At 43.1% G+C, this 26,220-nt stretch overlaps 2 protein-coding genes across 3 annotated transcripts; both read left to right on the forward strand.

Annotated features, from left to right (window-relative positions):
* The first annotated feature begins 783 nt into the window (after positions 1-783).
* On the forward strand, positions 784-11,589 carry scrn2 (secernin 2). The gene is made up of 9 exons (XM_062544308.1): positions 784-877; positions 1,957-2,119; positions 3,217-3,398; positions 4,028-4,227; positions 6,360-6,575; positions 7,277-7,442; positions 9,033-9,213; positions 9,742-9,904; positions 11,406-11,589. The coding sequence occupies exons 2-8, from the start codon at positions 1,958-1,960 to the stop codon at positions 9,892-9,894; spliced, it is 1,260 nt and encodes a 419-aa protein (XP_062400292.1). The 5' UTR covers positions 784-877; position 1,957; the 3' UTR covers positions 9,895-9,904; positions 11,406-11,589.
* Positions 11,590-13,558: 1,969 nt separating this feature from the next.
* LOC134090669 (uncharacterized protein DDB_G0284459-like) lies at positions 13,559-25,408 on the forward strand. 2 transcript variants are annotated; one of them, XM_062544271.1, is made up of 4 exons: positions 13,559-14,416; positions 16,299-16,487; positions 16,959-17,147; positions 22,101-25,408. In XM_062544271.1, the coding sequence occupies exons 1-4, from the start codon at positions 13,961-13,963 to the stop codon at positions 24,045-24,047; spliced, it is 2,781 nt and encodes a 926-aa protein (XP_062400255.1). In that variant the 5' UTR covers positions 13,559-13,960; the 3' UTR covers positions 24,048-25,408. The 2 variants fall into 2 exon arrangements, with proteins under 2 accessions (XP_062400255.1, XP_062400257.1); XM_062544273.1 differs by lacking the exon at positions 16,299-16,487.
* The last annotated feature ends 812 nt before the right edge of the window (positions 25,409-26,220 follow it).

Below are 26,220 nucleotides of genomic sequence, written 5' to 3' on the forward strand. Positions count from 1 at the left end.
TAGTTTGACTGTATTATCCGTACAAAATGACACAAGGACTTGTCATTCTGATGACATGTTCATTGACAGAGATAATTACTTTTGAGAGATGTTTCAGATGAACTAAGGATTTTGAGTAGCCTAAGAGACTGGCTTTTGCTGGCAGTCCATGGTGTTTTGTTATTTGTGCTTAATTGTTTTGAGACCAGCTGTTTTGCAAATGTCGAGGATGATTTAAAAAATGTACCAAAGTGACTGAAAAAAACTGTAACATGAAAGATGGAGAAAGTATTGAGATATAGGCCTACTCACATGATTACCACTGCAGCAGGCTACCTTATTGTCTGTTGGCCATGGAACTTGTTGAAATAGGCTCCTTGGCAATAGTTTTACATCAACAGGTTGTGCCATAACTGATGATAGAGAAAGAGGAAAAGAAATAGAATAGCCTACATTTAGCTACATTTAATCAGTTTACAGGGGGAAATCACTGCTGTAGGCTATAGCCTACATCTGTAGCCTATGTTGTTGTTGTTGTTGTCGTTGCTACATCAGAAGATTTTTTAAAATAAGAAACTCTTCATCAGAAACATTTTTTTAATAAATTGTTTGAACTATCGAAGTTTATTTCCATTCCTATCGCATGTTATGGCAGTAGCCTATGGCGACTGAGTTTTTCCTTTCCTGCTCTAACCTAGCAACCCAGGCTATATTGAACTGCCACCTTGTTGCCCAGCCTAGGCTACTTGACAGGACGTTACACCTTTTACATTACACGAGATAGCTAAATCAGGGAAGACCAATAGAACACTGGGTTGTCTTTGGGTGCAGTCACGTGACGTCGCCGCTGCAACCTGCTTCCGTACAGGATTGCGGTCCGGTTCTGAGCGAAAGAAAGGTAACAATTTTGCAAAATTAAAATGTTACATACGTATTTGATTGCGCGCGCGTACTACACCATGAAGTGCTGACAGTCAAACTTTACGCATTATCAACACAACATCTTTAATGACTCAATCCGCCTGTCATCTTCCCAAAGAACACATGATAGCAAAAGAGACCGTTATCGTAGGCCGTGTCTTGGCAAGATATGTCAATAAATGCAGAATTAATCCGAAATGCGTGGATAATGTCACAGCCTTTTGAGGGAGATGGTATATTGTACTTAATTCAAGTGAGAATACGTGCTGTCACTGATTATAAGACACGCGAAGTGCTCGTCTTGTGTCATTCGGATTGCAAGAGATTAGGCTACGTCCAACCGATAAGCCTCGTAGTAGTAGAGCATTGTGCAACTGGGGTTAATTCCTATTTTAACACCCATCTTGAAAGTAGCCGCGGAGTTAGCTTGTACAAGTCGTCTTGCGCCGATTCATTTTGCTCAGTTTACCAGGGCTTATTTATCTGCTGAACTACTGAGAGTCTCGGCGGTGTCAAACAGAAACTCTCTTGTGTTGGTAATATACTAGGGAGGGACTAGCAGGTTGCAGTGCACGCAACTTCGTGTCTGCGAAGCTGGGCGTGTAGGCGAGCTGTGCTCGCGCAGAATGCAATTCAGTGTCTCTTTTATTCTTCACCTCATCAATAAAAAGGCTAGGCAGAATACATGATGTAAACAAAACAAACTGGATTGTTTGTGATCAAACTAATTTAGAACATTTAGAAGAAGATTTGAAAATACCTCATGTTTGGAATAATTTCAGGTATAGGCTCTCATTTGTCAGAGAGGATTGCTGTAGCCATTTGGTTATTCCATTTGACTTTTAATTGAAAATGTAAAAGCATACACTGAAACTCTGAGTAAATGGTTGTCTAAGTATCCAAAGTGGTGGCTATTATATGTCACTCTCACCTCAAGTCTGTTATCTTATTTGCAGGTTGCCATGTACAGTAGATCAGTTAGACTGACATTAATGGAAGTTGAGGTTACTATAACACAGATAATATGTTAAATATGTTACTCATTTTGTCTCTCAGGATGGCTGAGCCGCCTCGGTCATGCGACTGTTTCGTATCACTGCCCCCCGGCTCCCAAGATGACCATGTGATATTCGGCAAGAACTCGGACCGTCCCCGGGACGAGGTCCAGGAGGTCGTTTACTATCCTGCTGCCTCCCACCCTCCTGGTGCCTCGGTGGAGGTAACACTCGCTCCCGTGTTCTCCTCAGGACTGTTTCCATTTAGCTGTTGCTCAGTCAGCTTGACTTTTGAAAAGTATAGGCCCCTTTTTTACAGCCACAGCTTTAGATCCAGTTTGCCTTATTGCCAAAATTGCCTTATGTTTTGACATGTCCAGAATCCAGAATAAATGCTCTCTAATCCAAAAAATGCAATGAATATCCACATCTGCACACTAGTTCCCATTTTACTTGTTTATTTAGAGTATCACCAGAAGTAACGTTTCGAGTCTCACACATTATTTTTTCTACTGATCGAACCAGCAACCCTTTGGTTACAAGCCCCAAGCCCTAACCACTAGGCCAGGGCTTACTGAATGCCCTATAGTGTATCAACTATGTTATAATGAATAAATGCACTGATCAATTTAGATTGGTCTGTTGGTTGCTGAGAACTTGAACAGGCCTGCTGGTTCCTTGGAAGAGCAAAGAAATGTTTATTAGCAACAAGTACTGTAGGTAATAAAATATTTCGTCATTGACACATTAATGTGTCTCCGTCTCAGTACACGGGAGTGTGTGCTTTGATGTGACTCTTCAGGTTGCCCACATTCCCACGTATTTGTTTTCCCTGTCCCAGTCTTTCCACTCATCAGTCCAGGTGGCCTCCGCTTGGAATTCCGCCACTGTTAACAGGATGCCCTAAATCCCTCTCTCTCTCCCTTTCTCTCTCTCTCTCTCTCTCTTTGTCTCTCTCTCTCTGACTGTCTATCTATCTCTCTCTCTTTATCTGGCTGTGTCTTTGTCTTTTCCTTTCTCTCTCACTCTCTTACTTGACCTCTATCAATGTCTCTCTCTCCTCTTGTTTGTCTCTCTCTCTGCATGTCAATCTGTCTTTCTCTCTCTCTCTCTCTTTCTGCCTGTGTCTTTTCCCCTCTCTCTCACTCTCTTACTTGACATATATCAATGTCTCTCTTTCCTCTTGTTTTTCTCTCATTCTCTCTGCCTGTCTCTCTGTCTTTCTTTCTCTCTCTCTCATTCTGCCACTCTCCTTTTCTTCTCTCTCTCTCTCTCCCTCTGTTTCACTCTCTCTCTCTCTCTCTCTTCCCCTTCTCTGCAGTGCACATATATCTCCATCCCCCAGGCGGAACACACCCATGCCGTGGTCCTGAGTCGGCCCGCCTGGCTGTGGGGTGCGGAGATGGGGGCCAACGAGCACGGCGTTTGCGTCGGTAACGAGGCCGTGTGGACGAAAGAGCCGGTGGGAGACGGAGAGGCCCTCCTTGGCATGGATCTGGTCCGGTGAGTGGGCTGGGCTGGGGAGGGCCCCTGGGCTGGACACTCGTCTGCGCTTTCATTGGTCGGGGAACTCAAACTCGTCCATGGTGTTAACTAAATATTTAAAAACTGCTGTATTATGCATACTATTTACTATTTTGATATTTACATCCGGGGCTGGACACTCGTCTGTGGTTTCTTGGTCTGCTGTTTGCTAAAAGGGAAGGAAATGGATGATGTTGCCATCCATGAACACGTGCTGTTGGTCTGGCAACTGGATTAGGTTCTGTGTGAAAAGATAACAATCTAAATACGTAGATAATTAACTTTAAACATGTTTTTGGTATTACTAAGCCAAAACAGGTGTATGTCAACATAGTAAATATTATGCATAATACAGCAGTTTTTTAATATGTTGTTACATGAGCAACAAGTTACCATCAAATAATGCATTTTTGACCAAAACTTGGATGTGGACCTCCGATACACCTGCCGTTACAATTCCGTGTCTTGCTGGATAAAAGTGTAAAGTGTCTACTAAATACCAGTCATTAGAATCAACACGGTTATTAAGCACTTCATCTGTGTCCATTCCGGTTATTGACTCTGTGCCCCCTCCCTTTCCCCATCCCTGTCCCCCGGCCCGTGGGCAGACTGGGCCTGGAGCGCGGGTCCAGTGCGAGGGCAGCGCTGGACGTGATCACGGGGCTGCTGGAGCAGCATGGCCAGGGCGGGCCCTGCCGGGAGGAGGCCGTGCCCTTCAGCTACCACAACACCTTCCTGCTGGTGGACCGCTCCGAGGCCTGGGTGCTGGAGACCGCCGGCAAGCTCTGGGCAGCACAGCAGGTCACGGGTGAGCACGGCTGCTCAGATCAACACAGACGCTGTGTGTGTGTGTGTGTGTGGGGGGGGGGGGGGTGTCGGGGAGGGGTGTGTCTGTGGGTGTGTGTTTGTGTGTGTGTGTGTGTGTGTCGGTGTGTGTGTGTGTGTGTTTGTGTGCTTGGGGGGTGGTGTGTGTGTGTGTGTGTGTGTGTGTGTGTGTGTGTCTGTGTGGTGTTGGTGTGGGTGTTTACTTCAGCAACACCGAGGTTATGCTTTCCACATTTGTGTGGTTTGAAAGAATACCTCTATTTTGATACAGCTAAGGACCGCTAAGTAGCTATTTCTATCCCTATAGTTGGGTCCAGTCATTTCAATTTTCCATGACTCCCAGCCAGGGAAACTCCAAAGTCGTATAACAAATCACAAGTGAAAATTGGACGTTTTGTGACGTTTCAATATGGTTGCACGTGTATGCTGATATGACATTCTGGTTTCGATTTAGTCACAAACAAGGTTGTTTTCCTGGGATAAGCCACAGTAATTCCGAAGATACAGTACGGTATACTGGAGGTGTTATGTTGTGCCTGGGAGCACACTCTGGTTGTTTTCCCTTAGGGTAGTTGAGGTAATGGCTGTTGTTGGAAATGAGGTGAAACAGGATCACTTCCTTGCATGTTTTTCACCAGGTTTGTTCGGAAGATGTCCGTGAAATGCAAATAATTGAATAATAAGCGCGCGTAAATGGGGCTCCTCAGACATACTTCTCATTCCTTGGAGTGTTAAGATGGAGACATTGTTTTTTTTTTTTAATTCCTTCCTATATGTTGAGTCAGTGTAAACAAAACTATTAAATATAAAATATACAGTGCATATATATATTTGTTTTTTGCAGTCTGCATTATTATTTTTGCAAAACAAACAAAAAACAATATCCAGCCATTAGGCAAATATTTACATTAATACTAACATTTCCAAACCCACCCCGTTATAGCAGTTGTGAGGGAGGACTGTGATAAGAGAAGAATAAAACAGCATACTACATACAGTATACTGTACTATACTAAAGACTTCAGAGCCTACATTTTTCATATGTCGTATATATAGTATAAATATTCATGTCATATGTATTAACGATTTCCAAAAAACCTTGTCCTGATTTCAAACTGCAAAATGATGTGTAACAGGATGTAGTCGTTAATTTGTGCAGTCTGTGTGTGAATGTTTGTCTGAGTCTAAAAAGATTACTTTGAATGATTCATATCCTTTTGGCAAGTGACATTAGGTGTTTTCCATGTTGTGTTCTCTGGTGTGTATTTTCATTTATTTCTTTATTTATTTTAAGAAATGTACTCCTGTTTTTAGAAAACATACACGAACAACCACAAAAAACAATCCTGCAAACCTCAGAGAGACTGAAAGTATTTGTCTCTAGTGCTTTGAACAAAAAGCAATTTTAGTACAGTGGCTTTTGGATTTCAGCACTTGTGTGCAGACTAACAGATCCAGATACTTCACACAAAGCGCAGTCTTAACCCAGATCAAAGACTCCCGGAGCATGTGTTGCTGCATGTAGTCACACGCCCTGTTTGATGTTTGCTCCTCGCTCCTGTGTTGTAGTCTTCTCCCAAAGGCTCTGCCTTCGTTGTCCATGTGTGGATACTAATGTCTGAAGCACCAAAGTAGCCCATTGGGAGTGCATTGCACATAAAAAAATGCTAATTTAAATTAAAAAAAAAAAAAAAAAAAGGCACACACAACTGGACTTCATCTGTTTGCCATCATGTGCTGGCAGATTGACATTTCTTTCATGTGAAAGCTCAAGGTACTAAAAGACTAAGTTATGGAAAGTGTGTTCACTATGAGTCTGTCCACAAGAGAGACATTAAATGCATTCACTTGCCACTTTGGGCAGTTAGAAAGATAGAAATCCAAAGTGAAATCCAGTTATCCATGTTTGTAGGCTGAGAGTATGGGTACCGTACAGTGACCAATGACCATGGTTTACCAACTCCTCTTTTGTGTTGTGTGTGGAGGTTTGTGTGTGTGTGAATATATTTCTATTTCTGAATGTATGTATTAATGTATGCATTGTGTTTGTGTATGTGAATATATGTGTTAATATATGAATATGTGTGTGTGTGTTGCCTGTATGTCCGAGAGCAGCCGGGGTGAAGAACATCTCCAACCAGCTGACGATAGACACGGACATCTCGCTGGAGCACCCGGACCTGCGCTCGGTGGCCCAGGCCCAGGGCTGGTGGGACGGCCAGGAGCCCTTCAGCTTCAACGTCACCTTCAGCCCCGACAACCCGCCCGCGCGCATGGAGCTGGCCAAGCAGCGCTACCGCGGCGGCACCGAGCTCCTGCGCCAGCACGACGGTGAGCTCCGACTCCGAGGGGACAGGAAAGGTCAAAAGGTCAAAGGCGAGGGAGGATAATGTCAATGAACGGATGTTTTCGATTTCTGTTTCTATTTCTGTTTCTATATGCTATTTCTGTTTCTGTAGACGTTGAATGATGTTTCTGGACTTTGTGTGAGAGTTGGGTAACAGCAAGCATACACAGAATGTGTGAGTCTCTAGCGACAGATAGGTGGTCTTTTGACCAGTCATTCAGAATAGAAAGCCTTTCTGGGTTGTTACTGTATGTAGCCTATGTAAGAACAAGATGGTAAGCGGGCCTCACACAGTGGTCAGGGAATGAAAATCATACACACGTGTTTGTAGGTTGTGTTCAATGGTGTGACTGTGAACTGTGAAAAGTGAAAAGTCTAAAGGGTATTCACACCAAGAACGATAACGATAACTATAACCATAGCAATTAAAGTGTGCATACTGATTGGCTGTTAGCTTTTTATTGTTCTCAAAATCGGTCTGAAAGTGATTCCCAACGATAAAATTCTCCATGTCGTTAATCGTTTTAGTTGTAGTATGTGTGAACGTTGACATTCATATTAACAAGAACGATATTTGTTTTATAGTTATCGTTATAGTTATCGTTCTTGGTGTGAACTCTTTAGGACTTATTTTATCTTCCTCTTCCCCCCTCCTCCTCCTCCTCTTCCTCCATGTGTCGTCCAGGCTCGGTCACGGCGGAGGTGATGATGACCATCCTGAGGGACAAGCCCAGCGGCATCTGCATGGACTCCGGTGGCTTCTGCACCACCGGCAGCATGGTGTCCATTCTGCCCCGCGACCCGGCCTGCCCCTGCGTGCACTTCTTCACTGCCACTCCGGACCCCTCCAGGTAGGCAGGGGGGGTCTTACCACCTTTAACATGCACCTCACGTGTACTCTTAACGTTACTTGATCATTTCCTAGCCACAGAGGCTAATTGGGGCCGGTGTTTACGCCCAGTTGCTGTGGTGCTTTGGTTGAAAAGCGTCAGCCAAATGTAATGTAATGCAATATAATGTGCTAATTGGATGAGAGTTGTAGACTCCCTCTGGATGGGACACCAGTCAATGGCAGGTATCCCCCAACCGAAGCTTGTCCTCATTTTACAGCTGGGTGGACTCAGACAATGCAGATGAATTGTCTTGTCCACGGGCACAACGCACAACATCACGTGACCTTCTGGGGTTCAACGTGTTCGATCCGTTTCCGATGGCCAGCCTAATTATTAGCCCCTCTGACCGCTGAGCTACAGTACACACTTCAATTGGCTAGTGCACGTTAGCAGCAGCCGCACGGGTCCCAGTGCGAGGCATCAGCGCACGAACGCTGCGTTTGCGTCCTCCAAACGTGGCCTCGGGAGCTGATAGGCATCCACGGAGCCTGGGACACGTTAGCTCGGCCATTCAGCTTTATTACCTCCGCTGCTCCTTCATGTGTATTACAACTTTATTGCCCTCCCTATCCACAGGTCTGGTCTGCCCCTCAGGGGAACAGAGGCTTAGCATAATGGCTGGTTATGGGGCAGATTGTTTTTTTTTTGGGTGTTTTGTTTTGTTTTTTTATTGCCCCTCCAGAAATGACAATCTGATAGGCTTTGTAGGCTTCAGAGGGCCATCACCTGGTTGTCTAGGCTGTAATTAGCGACTGGCGGACACTCAAAGGTCGGACTACCGGTCTCTGGTGAGAGGTGAGAGTCAGGTGGCCCCTACAGGAGCTGTGTGTTGCTGCTGCTGCAGCGTAACCCTGGGCTGGGTGTAAAGAAATGGATGAACAAACATGTTTCAAGTTTTCACTGAAAAATGCCTTTTGTCTGTCATTCCAGCTAAACAGTCACGTCATTAAAGTTGTTTGGGGTTTACTCAACAATTTACACAATAAAAATAAATAAGGTTGTGGCAGATAAGTGATTGAAGTTAACTTAAAGAATACTCCGATATTAATCTGGAAATATGGCAGACATGGCAAACTATGTTCTATATGAAAACAGCAAGTCCGTAGGCTTACAGTAGGTCAGCTAGAGAGATGGTGGTCGAGATCACTGAAGAACATTAGGGCCCTGTTTGGGCTCTCCTTGGGGATCAATAAAGTATCTATCTATCTATCTATCTATCTATCTATCTATCTATCTCCAGTATCTATCCATCTATCTATCTATCTATCTATCTATCTACAGTATTTATCTATTTATCTATCTATCTATTTATCTATCTATCTACAGTATCTATCTATCTATCTATCTATCTACAGTATCTATCTATCTACAGTATCTATCTATCTATCTATCTCCAGTATCTATCTATCTATCTATCTACAGTATCTATCTATCTATATCACAAAATCTCACCATTCCACATGTCCTTTGTACTTTATATTTTCGTCATTTTCCCCATAACTCCTGACAGTCCTGACGAGTGCCTCTTCCGACTCCGCCCGCCCACAGGTCCGTGTTTAAGCCTTTCATCTTCTCGGAGCTGATGATCCCGGTCACCAGGGTCGTCTCGCCCCAGTACGGCCCCGACGACCCGGCCAAGAAACAGCCGCGGTTCCAGAGCCGCGTCGACCGGCAGCACGACCTCTACAGAGCTCACCAGGAGGCCCAGGGCACCGTCGAGAAGAACCCGGTGCGTGAGAGCGTCCACGGTGGACGTGGAGAAGCCACACACTGACATCTTTAAATGCCCATTTTTTTAAAATCATAACCTGTAAGATTGCGCCCGACCACTTGAAAGGAACATTCAGAGCGTTAAGTGTTTCAGATGGTTATCTTTGAGACTTAAGAGGTGGTGTTTGAAATCTTGCCAAAGGTAAGTTGGAGGTTGAAGCCATAAAAATGAACCTGGTTTCTTAGTCAGTGTTACTTCTAGTTTGAGTTCATCAGTGTTCCTGCTTTGGCATGCAACATTTCACTGGCAACATGCTCTTGTGCCACCCGTGTGTCAGACTGGCTTTTCAGAACATTCAGTGTTAATGTTTCAAGTGGTCATCTTGGAGACTTAAAAGTGGTGTTTGAAGTCTTGCCAAAGGTTAGGTGGTTGAAGAAGCCATAAAAATGAACCTGGTTTCTTCAATGTTCCTTCTAGTTGGAGTTCATCAGTGTTCACTTGAACCACCTGTGTGTCAGACTCTGGTCTTCCCCTCTGTTTTCGCAGCAAGCTGGAGAAGTCCTCATGGAGACGCTCCGCTACCTGGAGTCTCAGTGTCTGATTGACATCGCCGCCATGCTCCGAGGAGAGATCCCCGGCGAGGAGCTGGGCGATCTCTTCTTCGACTGTGTGGACACAGAGCTGAAGTTTTACCAGTGAGACAGGACAGGTAAGAAGACTCCTTATGTGAGACAGGACAGGTGAAAAGACTCCTTATGTGAGACAGGACAGGTAAGAAGACTCCTTATGTGAGACAGGACAGGTAAAAAAGACATCTTATATGTGGCAGGACAGGTGAAAAGAAACCTCCTTACGTGTGACAGGACAGGTAAAACACACTTCTGTATATGAAGGACAGGACGGGTAGAAAGACACGTCTGTATATGAGAGACAGGACCGGTGAAATCTATACGTCCTTGTGTTATGACATGAGAAGTAAGGCGCTCCTTATGTAACGCCGACAATATAGCTCCTTTTGTGACAGGTAAGAGGCACTTCTTTACATGCTGAAGGAGCAGGTAGAGAAGACACGTGTCTTTGAGTGACAGGAGGCAAGACACACAATCCAGAAGTTGACATTTACATCAGTACAATTTTCTGTAGGTTTGAATGACAGTTGCTTGTGAATTGCTTTGGTGCAGTTCTTGAACAAAAGAAAGAGCATTTCTCAAAACAGTTTGAACAAACTGCACCACACGGTGGATTGCTTGCCAAAGTGCGTACGTCTCAAAAGCAATAGTATTCACTTTATACCCATCATTATATCATAGCCATCAAAATGGCAGCTCCTTGTGCCTTTGTTTAAGGACAACATTCAAAATATTTATTGATATGTCAGTTTACTTGTGATGTTTCCCTACAAAGAAACACCGGACTGTATGTCGGGGATTTTAGGAAGTCAGACAGGATTATTTGTATAGTTCATTGTATACGTTTACTGTAGTCTTACCTACAAACTGTTCAGCAGTTTGTTGCCAGGTCATGCCATTCATTGTCAGATAGAAAAAAAAGATCTGATGGTGTACAGTTGTTCTTTCTAAGAGGGTGTGCCTATAATATACATATATAATAGAGGGCAAACTTATACTTGACAGAACACCTATGGCAACTGGTTCAACATGTTTGGATGTAATGAGGCAAACAATGAACTAATGCTTACAGGTTTTAGGAGGAAGGGTAGGGTATGGAAGGATTCAACAGAGAATCTGTATAGTGCATTGTAACAATAATGTAAAATCCAACAATTGCGCACAATTAATGCATGGATGAGCCCGACAGATAGATGGATACTTTTTTCTGAGGAAATAAAGCCTAAATACTTTTTAAAATTTGGTTGGAAATGTAGGCATTTAGTAGCTTATGACACGTACGGCCTACATGCATACACACATATGCACACATACGCACATAGCCTACTGTACATCCATCCATCCATCCATCCATACATACATACATACATACACACATACATGCATACATACACACATCCATCCATCCATCCATCCATACTGTACATCCATACATACATCCATACATACACAAATACATGCATACATACTGTACATACATACACACACACATACATGATGATAATGGCCATTTAACCAGAATTGGTGAAAAGTTTCAACTGCTCTCTGATGATGCTCTTCTGACCTTTTGACCTGTTCCAGCTCCATGACGAGGACATGAGAACCTGCTGATCCATGAGCCCTGAGGTCCGTGACCCCCTGAACGAGCATTCCTGTCTCCTTCCGTTTCCCCTAGCTCTTAATAGTGTCACGATGCCATGCATTCATTATCGCTGACTGTCCGTAGTCATTTCGATGGGAGCACCTTGTCCATCATGCAAAGGGGTTGGGGGGGGTTGGGGGGTTGGAAGGTTGGGGGGGGGGGGGGGGGGGGAGGAGGGGATGCCAGTTCATCAGTGCACTACATTAGTGAGAGTGTGTTTTGTCATAGTCTGCCAGAGGCGTGTGGATGTAGACCTGTGTGATGCTATTTGTAAAGTCACGCTGCTTGTTGTTGCTGCAAGTGAGGATCGGCTCAGAAGAAAACAAGTACCTTTTGTGAGTCCTGTTGATATGGATAATAAAGTTTAAGGTCTGGCTACCAAAAAAAGGGTTTGTGTGGCCAACATTGTGTGTTTCTTTGTCAGTGAGATGTGAAGACAGATTTCACTTGTGATTACAATTTAGGTCACTGTATTATCATAAATATGCAAAGATCTATTAGTCTGACGGCCTGTCACCAACTAACAATCAAATTAGTGGGGCAGTTTAGCACAAATAAAAGCATTGGTCATAAAAGCATTACCATTTGGTATTAAAATTACAAAAGGGATCTGATCACATTTAGAATGGTAGGCGCCTCAGATTTGGCCCCTGAGGCCCATGGCAGCCATTTTTAAAAACAAATGTGAATGTAAATACAGTATAATTGTAAATCAGGCTTCTGGGCTAAGAATACTTGCATATACAAGGAATTTGGTCTCTGCATTTATCCCATCCATGAATTAGTGAACACACACAGTGAACGCACAGGAAGGTGAAGCACATAGCACACACTAACCCAGAGCAGTGGGCTGCCTTGATACAGCGGCACGGGAGGAGCAGTGTGGGGTTAGGTCGCTCAAGTGCACTTGGTATGGGAGAGCAGTGCTCAACCAGTTCCCAAACCGACATTTTTCCAACTGGTCGGGGATTGAGCTGGCAACTCTTCAGTTACAAGCCTGAAGCCCTAATCAGGCCACAGAAGGGATTGAAAGCAGGAAGTATATCTTGAAGTTCCAGTAAGTGAGAAATGTTCGTGCCTAAATATTAAACCTCAAGCATGCCACTAATAAGGAAATATTATTGTTAATTAGATTAGGTGAACTTCTCACCACGGTGGCATGTAGAAAGGTGTGCTACAAGGAAGGGAGTTCAAACACACAGTATCTGCTGATGTCATTTGTGGTTTATTGATATATCTGACAGGACCTAGAATAGTTGCCTTTCTCGTGCCCTTCGCTCTGTGAGTTTGCACCGTATAGGCCTATGGGCTTCATGACTCTAATGTGATAAGTCAGTGTAGTGACAAGAAGCAAGTGGGAAAGAGAGATGGAATGGGGTGGAATTGGGAAATTACCCAAACCTGGGTCCCTGTTGACTTAAACGTGGAATGGACGCTACAACCAGATGTGCCATAGCGACATCCATAAAAAAACAATTCAACATCAAAGTCAAAAGAACCTGCTTCTTATGACTTTTAAAAAGTTAATTTGATTGATTTATGGTAAAATATGTAAAACAGTTGGTGTCTGTTTTCTATTCACCTAATCATTGTAAAAATAATATTCATGGGTCAAATCAGAGGTGACTATGATTCTAAATCTGATAATCTCACTGATCTCTCGTTCAAATGTGATGCTTTCTTTTTTTTTTTATCTTAAAATGATCAATTGTTATACATTTTAGCTAAACACGTCCACAATCCTGTTGTCTCCCTGGTTGATTGACCTAGGCCTACTGATATCTAGGCGATTTGGCAGCGTCTGTCACAACGTGTTTCTGTAACAATATGAATAAGTTCACATAATAACATCCTAAGACATGGTAGGTCTACTGTTAACATGTACTTATTCGAAACCGCCCACACAGGTGTTCTGGTTCCGGACATGAGGAACGCCCTTTACAGAAGCATACTGCGGCAGGCCTACAGCAAAGCCATCGATATGCCTACTACAGTGCCCGCTAGCTCTTTTGAGACCATATCTTCTTCCACCCACTAGAGGGCAGCGACAACTTCTTCACTATCTGTGCAACTCCATCGCCACCATAGAGACAGGACCACAACAAAACTGGGACAAAATGTCTACATCGAAATGCGTTAAAAGGAAGCATTTGGAATAATGAATTGAATGAATTATCAACTTAGTGGAAAACGGTAGGCTAACGTAAGCATGTGTTACATCTGTAATCGGAATATCAAACTTGACTTGTCAAATTTTCGAGCTGGATAGTCTTCCAGCAGACAGGCCTGTTGATGTGAAGGAGAGAAATGGACCAAAACCAGGTAGACCTACGAATCTGGCGAATGTTTAATATCTACATGTCCTTAATTTCACAATGAGAGCTACCCTAGAGATGGAGAGTTATTGTATGTAAAGACGTAGGCTACTCAGTCCCTTCCCTTTCCAATTTCAAGCGTCACACCGTTACAAGTGCATCCTCTCGGGTCACTAGACATGTCAGGTTGGTCCATGGAGTCTATGGAATATGACTGGACTACTGCACGAGGGCAGACTTGCAAGGATAAAGATGCACTTTCTCGCATCCAACCACACATTTCACCGCCCGCGGCCATGGCTTGGGACAGTAGGGCTACTTACAGTTGCGATGCAGAAGACTTGGAGCTTTCGAGAAAGAGGAGAGAGTTGCACTTAATTGAAGAGCAGATTGCTCGCAAAAAGGCCTCAATCGCGTTTAAAAAGAACGAACTGCAACGAACGACGTTGCACAGGGAAAATGACAATGAAGTAGACGAGGAGGGAGAATGGAACAGACCAATGGAGACGGACACGCAACATGGAAAACCTTCAATACTCACCAGCAATAACTGGACTCAGAGGCCACCCCAGCTCACAGAAAGACAACTTAGCATTCTGAGTGAGCTGACACAGCCACATGTGTCCGCCTTTGAAGTGAGTAGGGCTAAGCCTGTTCTGCCATCACATATAATCCACACAACCCTCATGAAATATTAAGGCCTTTTCAATTTAACCCCCTTTCAATACGAGATTAGATCCAGAGGAGCTCAATGAATTCAAGCGTGGTACAGTCCTAGGATGCACAAAGTCCTGGCTGGGTGTGGATTGTGTTTACTTTTCTGATCCCAGGGCTCCCTCAAAAAGAGATGTAAGATCTCAGTGAGACTCACCTGGTAAAGTAAAGAATAGGCTACACATAGGCCTATAAAAGAATGGTCCTGACCTCAACCCCATCAAACATCTTTGGGATTAATTAACGGAGATTGTGGGGCAGGCCCCATCATCCTTCAGTCAGTGCCTGACTTCACAATCACAATCACAAACTCTGGTTGAATGAGCAAAATGTCCCAGACACTCCCAAATCTGGAATCTTAAATACCCCTAGTGTAATCCATGTCTCATTTGAGTGAAAGAAAGATACAAAAATAAATCATTGCGTTACTCTAAAGATACATGAATAGAAACACAAACAAAGGGAAGAAAATGGTGTGTACGATACTTCATTGCATCCTAAGTGTGATGAGATTGGAAACACTGTTTCAGAATAATTTGATTGAAACATTGTAAATATTTATATTAATGCTTTATAAATGCATCCAGGCATCAGAGAAACCTAGTGCTTCATTTTTAATAGCCTTCCTTCATGACTATGCTTGGCATGGTTATTCAATAGCTTATGTTGCTTATCACCAGCATCCTAATGTATTTCAGATACTCATAGATCTAAAGTTTTATAATATACACTATATCCATTTGTATTATAATGTACCTTTTTTAAAGTTAGATTAGATTAGATTAGATTGTAATTAGATTAGAAGTACAAAGACGACAAAATGCAATTTGCGTCTAACCAGAAGTAAAGTGCAAAAAGCAGGAAAGAGCAATGTGATGCACAAGGAATAGACAGGTGGTGCATAGACAGGACAATACATGCTGTGTAGACAGTAGTGCACAGTTGGTTTACAGAAGTTTAACATTAAATATAAATATGTGCAGTGTATTAGCAGTTACCCAAATAAGAGCAGAATAAATATGGCTATGTAATATGAACAAAGTATGAACAACATGTACAGATAGGTGCAATTTAGTTGCAGTAACATTACAATAGTAGTAAAAATAATATAGATATTCTTATAATATATTCTATTAATACATGGCATAACAGAATTAGTTTGGATATTCAGTATGAACCATATTGACAGATACACTATATTGCCACAAGTGTTAACTCATCTACCTTGACTCACATATGAGCTTCGGTCACACATCCCATTCTTAATCCATAGCATAGGGTTTAATATGACGTCGGTCCACCCTTTGCCGCTATAACAGCCTCAACTCTTCTGGGAAGGCTTTCCACAACGTTTAGGAGTGTGTTTATGGGGATTTTTTGACCATTCTTTCAGAAGCTCATTTGTGAGGTCACACTGATGTTGGAAAAGGCGACTGGCTCTCAATCTCTGCTCTAATTCATCCCAAAGGTGTTCTATTGGGTTGAGGTCAGGACTCTATGCAGGCCAGTCAAGTTCATCCACAATAAACTCTGTCATCCACGTATTTATTGACCTTGCTTTGTGCACTGGTTCACAGTCATATTGGAACAGAAAGGGGCCATGCCCGAACTGGGCTTGGAACTCTGAATATTGCAGCATTAGCCGAGAGAATTCCATGCACCCAACTTTGTATTTAGGGATGGCCCATTCCTGCACAGTAGCCTATAAAATAAAAAAGAGTTTTGATGTATTCACTCATTCCTCACACCTAAACTTAATGTAAGGTTGAAACCATTACATGTTTTAAAAGCTTCTGTCTTTAGCCCTCAGATCCATCTCCATTTATGAAAAGTTTTTTGGAGAAGAGAAATGCCGACATCTTACAGAGAGATTCGAAAGATATACGGACACCTCAATTAGACTCCAATGCAACCCTCACTTCAAAACACAAAGTTGAAGATTTGAGACCTCACCATCTCTCAGAGTACACGCTGCCATCATCGAATTACAAGGTTGGTCTTGGAGATTGAATGTGAATATTAATTAGCTGTGGTTATTGATTGGTCACTGTGGGAAGTCTCCAACTAATAGCGCAAGGAAGAAAACATTTTTTTTTTTCTATCATAATAGCCTTCCTTTATGACTAGTTTACTGTATATATGCTTAAAGTCGTATATTCTAGTTTCAAAAAAGTTATATGATGCTGTGGTTTATTTTAATGACCCACCTTAATGACTATGCTAGACATGATTGTTCAATAGCTAATGGTGCTTAGACCATGAGTCCATTTCTTAAGGCAGTTAAAGGGAAACTATCCAGAGGGGGTGAATGTTTTTCACACCTGTTTTAAGTAAAACAGCCTACTGTATACAATGAAAATGAGTTTTGATGCAGTCACTTCATACCTTGTGCAAAGTGACTGATAAAACTATGGTAATGTAGAAAATATTAAAAACCTGCATGTTTCATTTTTGTGTCTATAGCCCTCAGATCCAGCTCCATTTATGAAAAGTTTTTTGGAGAAGAGAAATGCTGAAATCTTACAGAGAGATTTGAAAGAAAAACGGACACCTCAATTAGACTTCAATGCAACCCTCACCTCAGAACACAAAGTTGAAGATTTGAGACCTCATCATCGCTCACAGCACACACTGCCATCACCGGGTTACAAGGTTGGTCTTGAACACTGAATATGAATATTAATTAGGCGTGGTTATTGATTGGTCACTGTGGGAAGTCTCCAACCAATAGCGCAAGGATGAAAATGTCTTTCCTGTTAAAACTGAAGAGGAAACAGTATAGACCAGCGGTTTTCAAATGGTGAGGTGGGTCTCCCCTGGGGGCCACCAAAGAGCTTCAATGTAGGTGTGACACAGGGGAAAAAATAACAGTTTGCTTGCACTGCTCACCTGTGTGTTATCGTGCATGTTTTTCTTGTGTGTTTAAAAATAGGGGTGCAACGGATCATCATTGATCCGTGATCCGTTCGGATCAGTATCTTCGGTTCGGCACACACATGATCCGCGGATTGATTTATAATAATTATTAATAATAATGTCCGTGTGTTCTTTTGAAGTAACGTGCGTGTCCACAAGGCATGCTTCTAGTCCCTCCCTGCTCTGCTCTATGGAAGCATATGAGTTCCATAATTCAAATGAGAATGCATTCTGCAATATGCAATTCTAAAAGACATTACATTAGGCAATTGCTAATTCATTATGCAATTTAATATTACAATTTGCAATACTTTCTTTCAAACTGCATTTTAATATACAAAGTGACAATGCAATCATCAAATCAATTTGATTTATTTTGGTTAAAAATTTGAATAAACATGGATTGAATTGCATTCCATTTTGCCATGGTACTTTAGTCTCAAAATTCAAATGGCAATTCATTTTGCATTTCAATTTTCAATATTCAGTTTCATCTTTTAATTGTCAATTACTTTTGCAATGTAATGTTCAAAATGCAATGTAGAATTGAATTATTTTTTATTTTTTTAATTTATTTGATTTTTTTTTAAAAATGTTTTTTAAAAAAATATTGAAAACATTTTGAATATTTTTTGGCAAAAAGTTTTGCCCGGTTTGCAGAAATAGCGCCCCCGTTATTGCATAGCACTTTGTCACGCTCTTTGTGTCTCAAAATTCAAATGGCAATGGCAAACGCGATTCCAAAACACTTTGCAATCTGTCAGTCTCCCATCACCCATGGCGGGAACTACGTCACGTCCGTGTTTATCTCGCATTGGTCAGTCTTCTCTTTAAGGCGGGTCTTGGGCAGGGCGGCTGACGGCCTCCAGGTAGAGAAGATAACGTAAAAGAGAAATTGTCGCTGACACAGTAGCCTACTGTTGGAGGTGATGGGCAAGAACAGTCGCTCAGCTACTGAGGGAGGCAGGCGTGTGTGTGTGCGCGTGCGGAGACCTTGATCCGACCGTACGCCACCCCCTCCAGGAGCGTGTATCAGGGTGAAGCGTGAAAAATAGCACACAGGTAGCCAGGGGAGCTGATCGAGGGAGCTGGCAGCCCAGGGCCCTGGAGCTCATATCTGGGTGCAGCGTTTGCTCCTCTCAGCCCGGAGGACTGCTCCAGATTAACGACCATAGACAGTAAGATAGGCTACTGACAGGGCTAACACAGGGCTACTAACAGGGCAGGGCTGTTAATGACAGGGCAACATCGTTTCATTCACACTCAGGCACTCCTGGTCTGACCACGACCGTCCAGCTGCAGCCTGCACTGTCAGAAAGGAAGCGTAGCCACGTCCTGAGATATCGATGGCTTTGCCCCAAACGAGGAACGAACATCGTTCTTTTCACAAATACACCATATTTGTAAGCAAATAAAGTGGTTTACTTAAGATTACTCAGCGTTTTATCAACGTTTGGTCCGCGAAAATATTCTCGCTGCACCGGTAGGGAACCCGCCGTCATGTCATCCGGCACAAGCTTCCTTGGTACACTGCTGTCATAAGCATTACGGTTCCCCATTGACTCCCATTGATTCTGACAGTCAGAATCAATGGGAGTCAATGGGGAACCGTAATGCTTATGACAGCAGTGTACCAAGGAAGCTTGTGCCGGATGACATGACGGCGGTGGTAGAGAATCGGTTGCGAGACTCGGTGAGACGTGATCATCCCACTGGATTGTTGTTTGTACAAACATTCAACATCCAAAACTATAACTGAAAAACGTCAACATTGACGAATGTAATACATTTGTGCTACGTTATAAAAATAAAACGTAGACACCTATTAAAAGATGCACTTGCTAATTTGTGCTACATTCTTATCAACGATCAGTGAAAAACTACTTCCTCGTTTGGGGCAAAGCCATCGATATCTCAGCAAGTGACTACGCTTGCTTTCCGGTTCTGACCAAACGTTGATAAAACGCTGAGTAATCTTAAGTAAACCACTTTATTTGCTTACAAATATGGTGTATTTGTGAAAAGAACGATGTACGTTCCTCGTTTGGGGCAAAGCCATCGATATCTCAGGACGTGGCTACGCTTCCTTTCTGACAGTGCAGGCTGCAGCTGGACGGTCGTGGTCAGACCAGGAGTGCCTGAGTGTGAATGAAACGATGTTGCCCTGTCATTAACAGCCCTGCCCTGTTAGTAGCCCTGTGTTAGCCCTGTCAGTAGCCTATCTTACTGTCTATGGTCGTTAATCTGGAGCAGTCCTCCGGGCTGAGAGGAGCAAACGCTGCACCCAGATATGAGCTCCAGGGCCCTGGGCTGCCAGCTCCCTCGATCAGCTCCCCTGGCTACCTGTGTGCTATTTTTCACGCTTCACCCTGATACACGCTCCTGGAGGGGGTGGCGTACGGTCGGATCAAGGTCTCCGCACGCGCACACACACACGCCTGCCTCCCTCAGTAGCTGAGCGACTGTTCTTGCCCATCACCTCCAACAGTAGGCTACTGTGTCAGCGACAATTTCTCTTTTACGTTATCTTCTCTACCTGGAGGCCGTCAGCCGCCCTGCCCAAGACCCGCCTTAAAGAGAAGACTGACCAATGCGAGATAAACACGGACGTGACGTAGTTCCCGCCATGGGTGATGGGAGACTGACAGATTGCAAAGTGTTTTGGAATCGCGTTTGCCATTGCCATTTGAATTTTGAGACACAAAGAGCGTGACAAAGTGCTATGCAATAACGGGGGCGCTATTTCTGCAAACCGGGCAAAACTTTTTGCCAAAAAATATTCAAAATGTTTTCAATATTTTTTTAAAAAACATTTTTAAAAAAAAATCAAATAAATTAAAAAATTAAAAAATAATTCAATTCTACATTGCATTTTGAACATTACATTGCAAAAGTAATTGACAATTAAAAGATGAAACTGAATATTGAAAATTGAAATGCAAAATGAATTGCCATTTGAATTTTGAGACTAAAGTACCATGGCAAAATGGAATGCAATTCAATCCATGTTTATTCAAATTTTTAACCAAAATAAATCAAATTGATTTGATGATTGCATTGTCACTTTGTATATTAAAATGCAGTTTGAAAGAAAGTATTGCAAATTGTAATATTAAATTGCATAATGAATTAGCAATTGCCTAATGTAATGTCTTTTAGAATTGCATATTGCAGAATGCATTCTCATTTGAATTATGGAACTCATATGCTTCCATACTGCTCCCCTAGCCTGCCTGCGCGTCTTTTCTGCTCTCTCACACGTTATTAGCGGTCATGCCATAACCAGCAATACATGGCTGCTAGTTTAAGTGCTGATGTGGCTGCATAGCAGCAACACAATAATAGCCTAATATCAAGTTTGTTTGTGCACACTTACATCTCAAGTTTTTGCGCACCTACCTATGCTATGATATTTAGGTAATTTAGCCTTAGCCTACTGTTGGGTTCAATGTCAGCAATAAGCTACGCAACATTGGCTAACTTGCACATCTGGAGATAGCTTGTGCTCACTAAAATCATAAAGGAGCATTGCAAGACACTCATCTCTTTTATGATCCCAGAAAAATTTTCTTCGACTTGTTAGTTTTATTAACATGTATTTTATCTAATGAAATATCCTTGTCATCATGCACTATATCCAACTTATTTTCTCAAGAATAAAACCGTGAGACTGAAGCCTAATTACCCTCACGTATTTCTTAAAGCGACAGGGACTCAATTACACACACCTCCTATGCGCACTCCTCCACACCACATTAAAGATAGCTAAATCAGTAGGCCTACACAAATGACTAAACATTTGTAGCCACTAGTAATTATGCAGATTGTGTGTGGAGGGTCAAGCAGAATCTTGGATGGCCACTGGTATGAATGATCACACAATATTCAATATAAGGTGATTAAACACCAAATCAACTAAAATTGTAAAAAAGCATCGAAAAAGTCATTCTTGACTTAGTATCGGTATCGAAACAATAATTTTGGTATCGTGACAACACTAGCCTACTTTAAACACATGCTGAAAGTGCTTGAGCCACGTTACAACGCCAAAGACAAAACTATGTTTATTTGTCTTGTCTTGTCTTTTTTTTTTTTTTGCTGATCCGAAAAATGATCCGATCCGTGACTCTTGATCCGAGGAACGATCCGAACCGTGACTTTTTCGATCCGTTGCACCCCTATTTAAAAAGCATACGCATGTATCACCATTAAAGTTCAGATTTTTTGTGGGCTGGGCCCGATGATGCTGCACAGCCAGCCACAGTGTATTATTTGGAAAGAGGTGCTAGCTGTTGATAGCTGTAAGCTTAGGCCTCACATTGACACCAAGCACACGTGTTTGACAGAAAGTTGAACGGAATTGCTACCACAGAAGAAAGTAACTGAACGTTTTGACATTGTTAATGGTAAGGCAACTGAAACATTGGGTTACCCCATCGCATTGGGTTACCCCACAACATCAGTGAAATCTTTTGCATGGAACATACAGCAGCAGTAATGATAGTAGCCTAATGTTAATTAGTGGTGTGGTCTTGGTCCTGGTGGTGGTGGGGTACAGCTGTCCTTATGGTCTCTCATTCTCGCATTCTCAATTTGAAAACCCCTGGTATAGACTCAACAAGAATGCCAATTTTAAAGAGTGCTTTCACATACACCAAGTGTAATGTCTTCATGTTTCTTACTTACTAGATTCCAACTACACCGCCAGATCCCTTCCGCGTCGATCACTCTCCAGGAACAAGCAACAGCGCTCAATCCTCAAAGGGCTTCAGTCGCTTCCTCAGCATCCTTAATCAAGGGGTAGATTTAGGAAGGCTCTCTGACATCGTAAATGCGGATCAGGCTGGAGCTGTGGATAACAAACCAACAGCTTCGGTTCGTGGTGAAACGCGAAGGAGTTTGGATTTGGACCACAATGACTCGAGAGACAAGCACAGAGAATCCCGAGCCGAGGAGCGAGGCCCAGGATGCAACAGAGGGGACTCCGGCGTTGATGATAGTCACTTGAAAGACAAGGACAAACAGTCTAGACGCAACCTGGGAGACTCTGAAGAGAAGGATGGGAGATCAACAGGCAGGAGAAGTGACTCGAGAGACAGCCACAGGCACTCAGGTGACAGAAAAATCCCAACGGATTGGAGAGAAACAGACAGGGTCTGGGACTCAAGAGACAGAGACAGGAGTTGGGATTCCAGAGAGGAAGACAGGGGCTGGGACTCAAGAGAGAGAGACAGGAGTTGGGATTCCAGAGAGAAAGACAGGGATGCTAGGCACAGGAGGTTGGACTCGAGAGATGGTTACTGGGATCCACAGGACAGAGACAACAAACCTAAGAAAGGGGATTGGGACAGGGAATGGGGAGGCAGGGATCGGGAGTCCAGAGACCACAGACGGGATTCCCAGAGTCCGAGCAGAAGATATTCAAGAGACGGCAGCAGGAGGAGCAAGAGCAGATCGCCCAGCCCCATCCCGTCCTCATCGGAATACAAGACGAGGACCGAGAAGAGGGAACAGTTCTCCAGGATCCAGAGCCTCCTTCAGACCGTGGGGCTGGAGTTGGGAATCGACGACGTGGACCGACTGAGCAGTAGGACCCAGGAGCGGCTCTATGGGGTGAAGCACCCGAGAAATGGGGCGCAGGTGGAGCACAGGCAGCAGCGGCAGAAGAACAGGGACGATTCCCCAGATTCTCCCCGCAGGCGACTTGACTCCCAGGAGAACAAAGTGACGCCTGGTGACGCCGAACGCCCTCGGAGAGTTTCCGGATCCGGCCGTACTCATTCAACAGAGGGCTCCGCAGAAGGCAACCCTGCCGGGCCTGCTGGCCAGAGTATACCTGTGTCCACATTGTCACAGCCTCCACCGGCACACTATTCAAGCTATACAGTGATGCATCATAACTCTTGTGAAGGCCAATACCTCAGTGCCTCTGTCCAGAGCTGGACCCCTGTTGGATGGAGTGGAGTGCCTCCTTCTTATGTTCCTCCACCACAACTACCACAAACTCCCATTCATGTTCCTCCACCACCACTACCACAACCCCAAGTTTATTTACCTCCACCACCACCACCACAACCCCAAATGTATTTATCTCCACCACCTACGCTACCGCAACCCCAAATTCATGTGCCTCCACCAACACTTGCACAACCTCCCACTCATTTACCTCACCTCCAATCACTCCCAAACCTTCCCCAGCTCCCTTCATCTTACTCCCACCCTCCACCATTCCCGCCGCCCACGCAGGGGATGACTACATCACAGGCAGAAAGGAACCGGAAGACGGAGAATGAGAAGCAGCGTTGCCTCACGACCTTGACGCAAACAAAGCGCTATCATAACAGGCAACATAACCGAAGGGAAGCGAGGAGAAGGGCCAAAAAAAGAAAAGCATTAGCAGCAGCAACAGCAGCTGCTGCCGCCGAACGGGCCAAGACGGTGCCTAAGTTCGTCGTGACACCTCCAGCGGCCGAGACGCCGGAGACCCCCGTGGCTCCAATGCCTGCCGTGACGATGGCTAAACCGGCCAAACCAGTGATCGTGCTTCGGCTGAAGAGCGGAGACGTGGTGGGAGCCAGCAAATGTGCAGCGAGTACCAAGACAGGACCCACAAACCCCACCGACCCGATTGAATGATGATGATAGTAAACATACACACGATAGAAAATATTTACCTTGACAAACTGAACGAGAAACTGTAAGAGCAGCCTCGATCTGGACTTATTAGAGAACCCCCTTGCCATCATCTGGTTTATGTTGTATCTTTGATCTGTTTTCAGAAATAACTTTTGATTATACTGTACATGTTCGTTCATAGCAGTAGTTTATCCATTAATATTAGTTTGGATGGTCCTAATGCTTTGAAGAGACAAAGCTAAAAGTGATCTGTAAAACAACAACAGTTTTTCTTTCTCTTACTTTACTATTAAACCATTTACATTTGCCTAATGCTGATTATCAGTTTTATACACTGTCTCCGTAGCAGCAGGGTACAGGTTTTGTTTACTTTTGCTTAGCAACATGTGATTTTTTTTTTTTTTTTTTTTTCAGTGTCAGTCCTAGTGTAGCGTCCTCACTTGTGCACCCTTGAGCATGTACTTCACACCAGGCTATCACCTCAACACATGGCCTTGATTTGAATGTTGGACAAAGTGGTTTAGTCTAATGAAAACTAATTTAATTACTGGACATACATAATTTAGCTAAGTTAGCACCCTGGTAAGACCTTAACATTGAGGAGTCTAAATTAACACCCTGGTAAGACCTTAACATTGAAGAGTCTAAATTAACACCCTGGTAAGACCTTAACACTGAGGAGTCTAAGAGTCTAAATTAACACCCTGGTAAGACCGTAACGCTGAGGAGTCTAAATGAACACCACGGGTAAGGAGTCCGCTCAATGCTTCCACATGCCACAGAACAGATGTATTTCATGCACAAGAATCTGTGACTGACTTTGCTGTTTGTCTGACTGAAATTAGGACACATTAGGACGCCAATCAAAATTAGTCTGCCGATTGGTCATTTTTAATCAATATTTTGTTTATATGAGTCCCATATACCGGTGCTTCCTGCTTGACCGTCTGAAATATTATTCACTGATATTATGTATGCCCAGACACGAACGGTCTGCTAAATTATACCTCCGAAGCCCTAATTATAAAAAATGATACCTCCAAGTGGCTCCAAGCAGTTTCCACAACTTCACATTGTTATCACAATAATAACTTGGACTGCTGTGTGTGTGTGTGTGTGTGACACATTTCGTAATACAAAATTCTGATGTCAGCTTAAAGGAGATGTTATTGTCAAAGTGTGTGTGGCACAATTGTTGTATAGCACAGAGTATAATTTAGTATAGGAGCGTTTTCAATTTGCAAAGTGTGCTGTATTTTCAGTTTACAAAGAGCCAAAGAAAACCCTTGTGAAGACAAAGAATAAAAAAGAAAAGATGGGTGTGCAGATACTGTATCCCATTTACTTTACCAGACCTACAACCTAATGGGTGATTATTGCAGTATATTGGTTATGCAGAACTTTGTGTATATCTCTCTGTAGTGGAGCTGGAGCAGTTTTCTTTTAGTATTATTTTACTTCTTTTGTCAGAAATGCAACCATCTTATGGTACATATAAATTTCATGTATTATCAACTCATAACTAAAGCATATGTGGGAGTTGGGGGTAAAAATAAAAGGAGTAAAGTTAGATCTGTCACATCAAAACCGCTCAGTGATAAGGTTTTCATGAGACTTTTCATGTTTCATGTTTGTTTGGGAACAGTTTGTTCACATTTGTTTGACTTAAAACTGAGCCGACACAATCATGAAAAAGGATGATAACACTGCACACACACACACACACACGCACACAGAGAAATGAACATCACATGAGGTTTTACTAATATCATAGTTTGTCAAGATAAAGTGATGCTGAGTTGAGGAGAGTGCATCATCTTACATCTTGAAAGATGATCAGGACCTCATGTCCACAAACGTTTGTGTTTAGGTAGCCTAGTGTATTTCATAATGTGTTAAGAATGAATGAATACATTTCAGTAGGACTATGATTATTTGATGTTGATCAATGATAATAGGTTTGAGATAGTAGTGAGATGTTTATTAGAAACGATTGGTCAGTGTTAGACGATTGAATATTCCATTAGGAAGACCTAAGATGAAATCTCTCCTCCTATGGGGCAGCACTGCTATGTCTTTTTTGATCCACTAGGTGGCAGAGAGGGCTTACTGAGCCAAGATCTGCTGCAGAGACAGGACCTGGGAAAGGACTGGACTCCGCCTCCACCAGAGA

The sequence above is a fragment of the Sardina pilchardus genome, chromosome 1, assembly GCF_963854185.1.
Source record: "Sardina pilchardus chromosome 1, fSarPil1.1, whole genome shotgun sequence".
Classification (NCBI taxonomy): Eukaryota; Metazoa; Chordata; class Actinopteri; order Clupeiformes; family Clupeidae; genus Sardina; species Sardina pilchardus.

Bases quoted from the DNA above. Each gene is read 5' to 3' on its own strand.
- scrn2 (XM_062544308.1), top strand. From the start codon at position 1,958: ATGGCTGAGCCGCCTCGGTCATGCGACTGTTTCGTATCACTGCCCCCC. The intron at 3,399-4,027 runs GTGAGTGGGCTG...GCCCGTGGGCAG, and splicing joins CTTGGCATGGATCTGGTCCG to ACTGGGCCTGGAGCGCGGGT. The intron at 4,228-6,359 runs GTGAGCACGGCT...GTCCGAGAGCAG, and splicing joins GGCAGCACAGCAGGTCACGG to CCGGGGTGAAGAACATCTCC.
- LOC134090669 (XM_062544271.1), top strand. From the start codon at position 13,961: ATGTCAGGTTGGTCCATGGAGTCTATGGAATATGACTGGACTACTGCA. The intron at 16,488-16,958 runs GTTGGTCTTGGA...TTGTGTCTATAG, and splicing joins TGCCATCATCGAATTACAAG to CCCTCAGATCCAGCTCCATT. The intron at 17,148-22,100 runs GTTGGTCTTGAA...CTTACTTACTAG, and splicing joins TGCCATCACCGGGTTACAAG to ATTCCAACTACACCGCCAGA.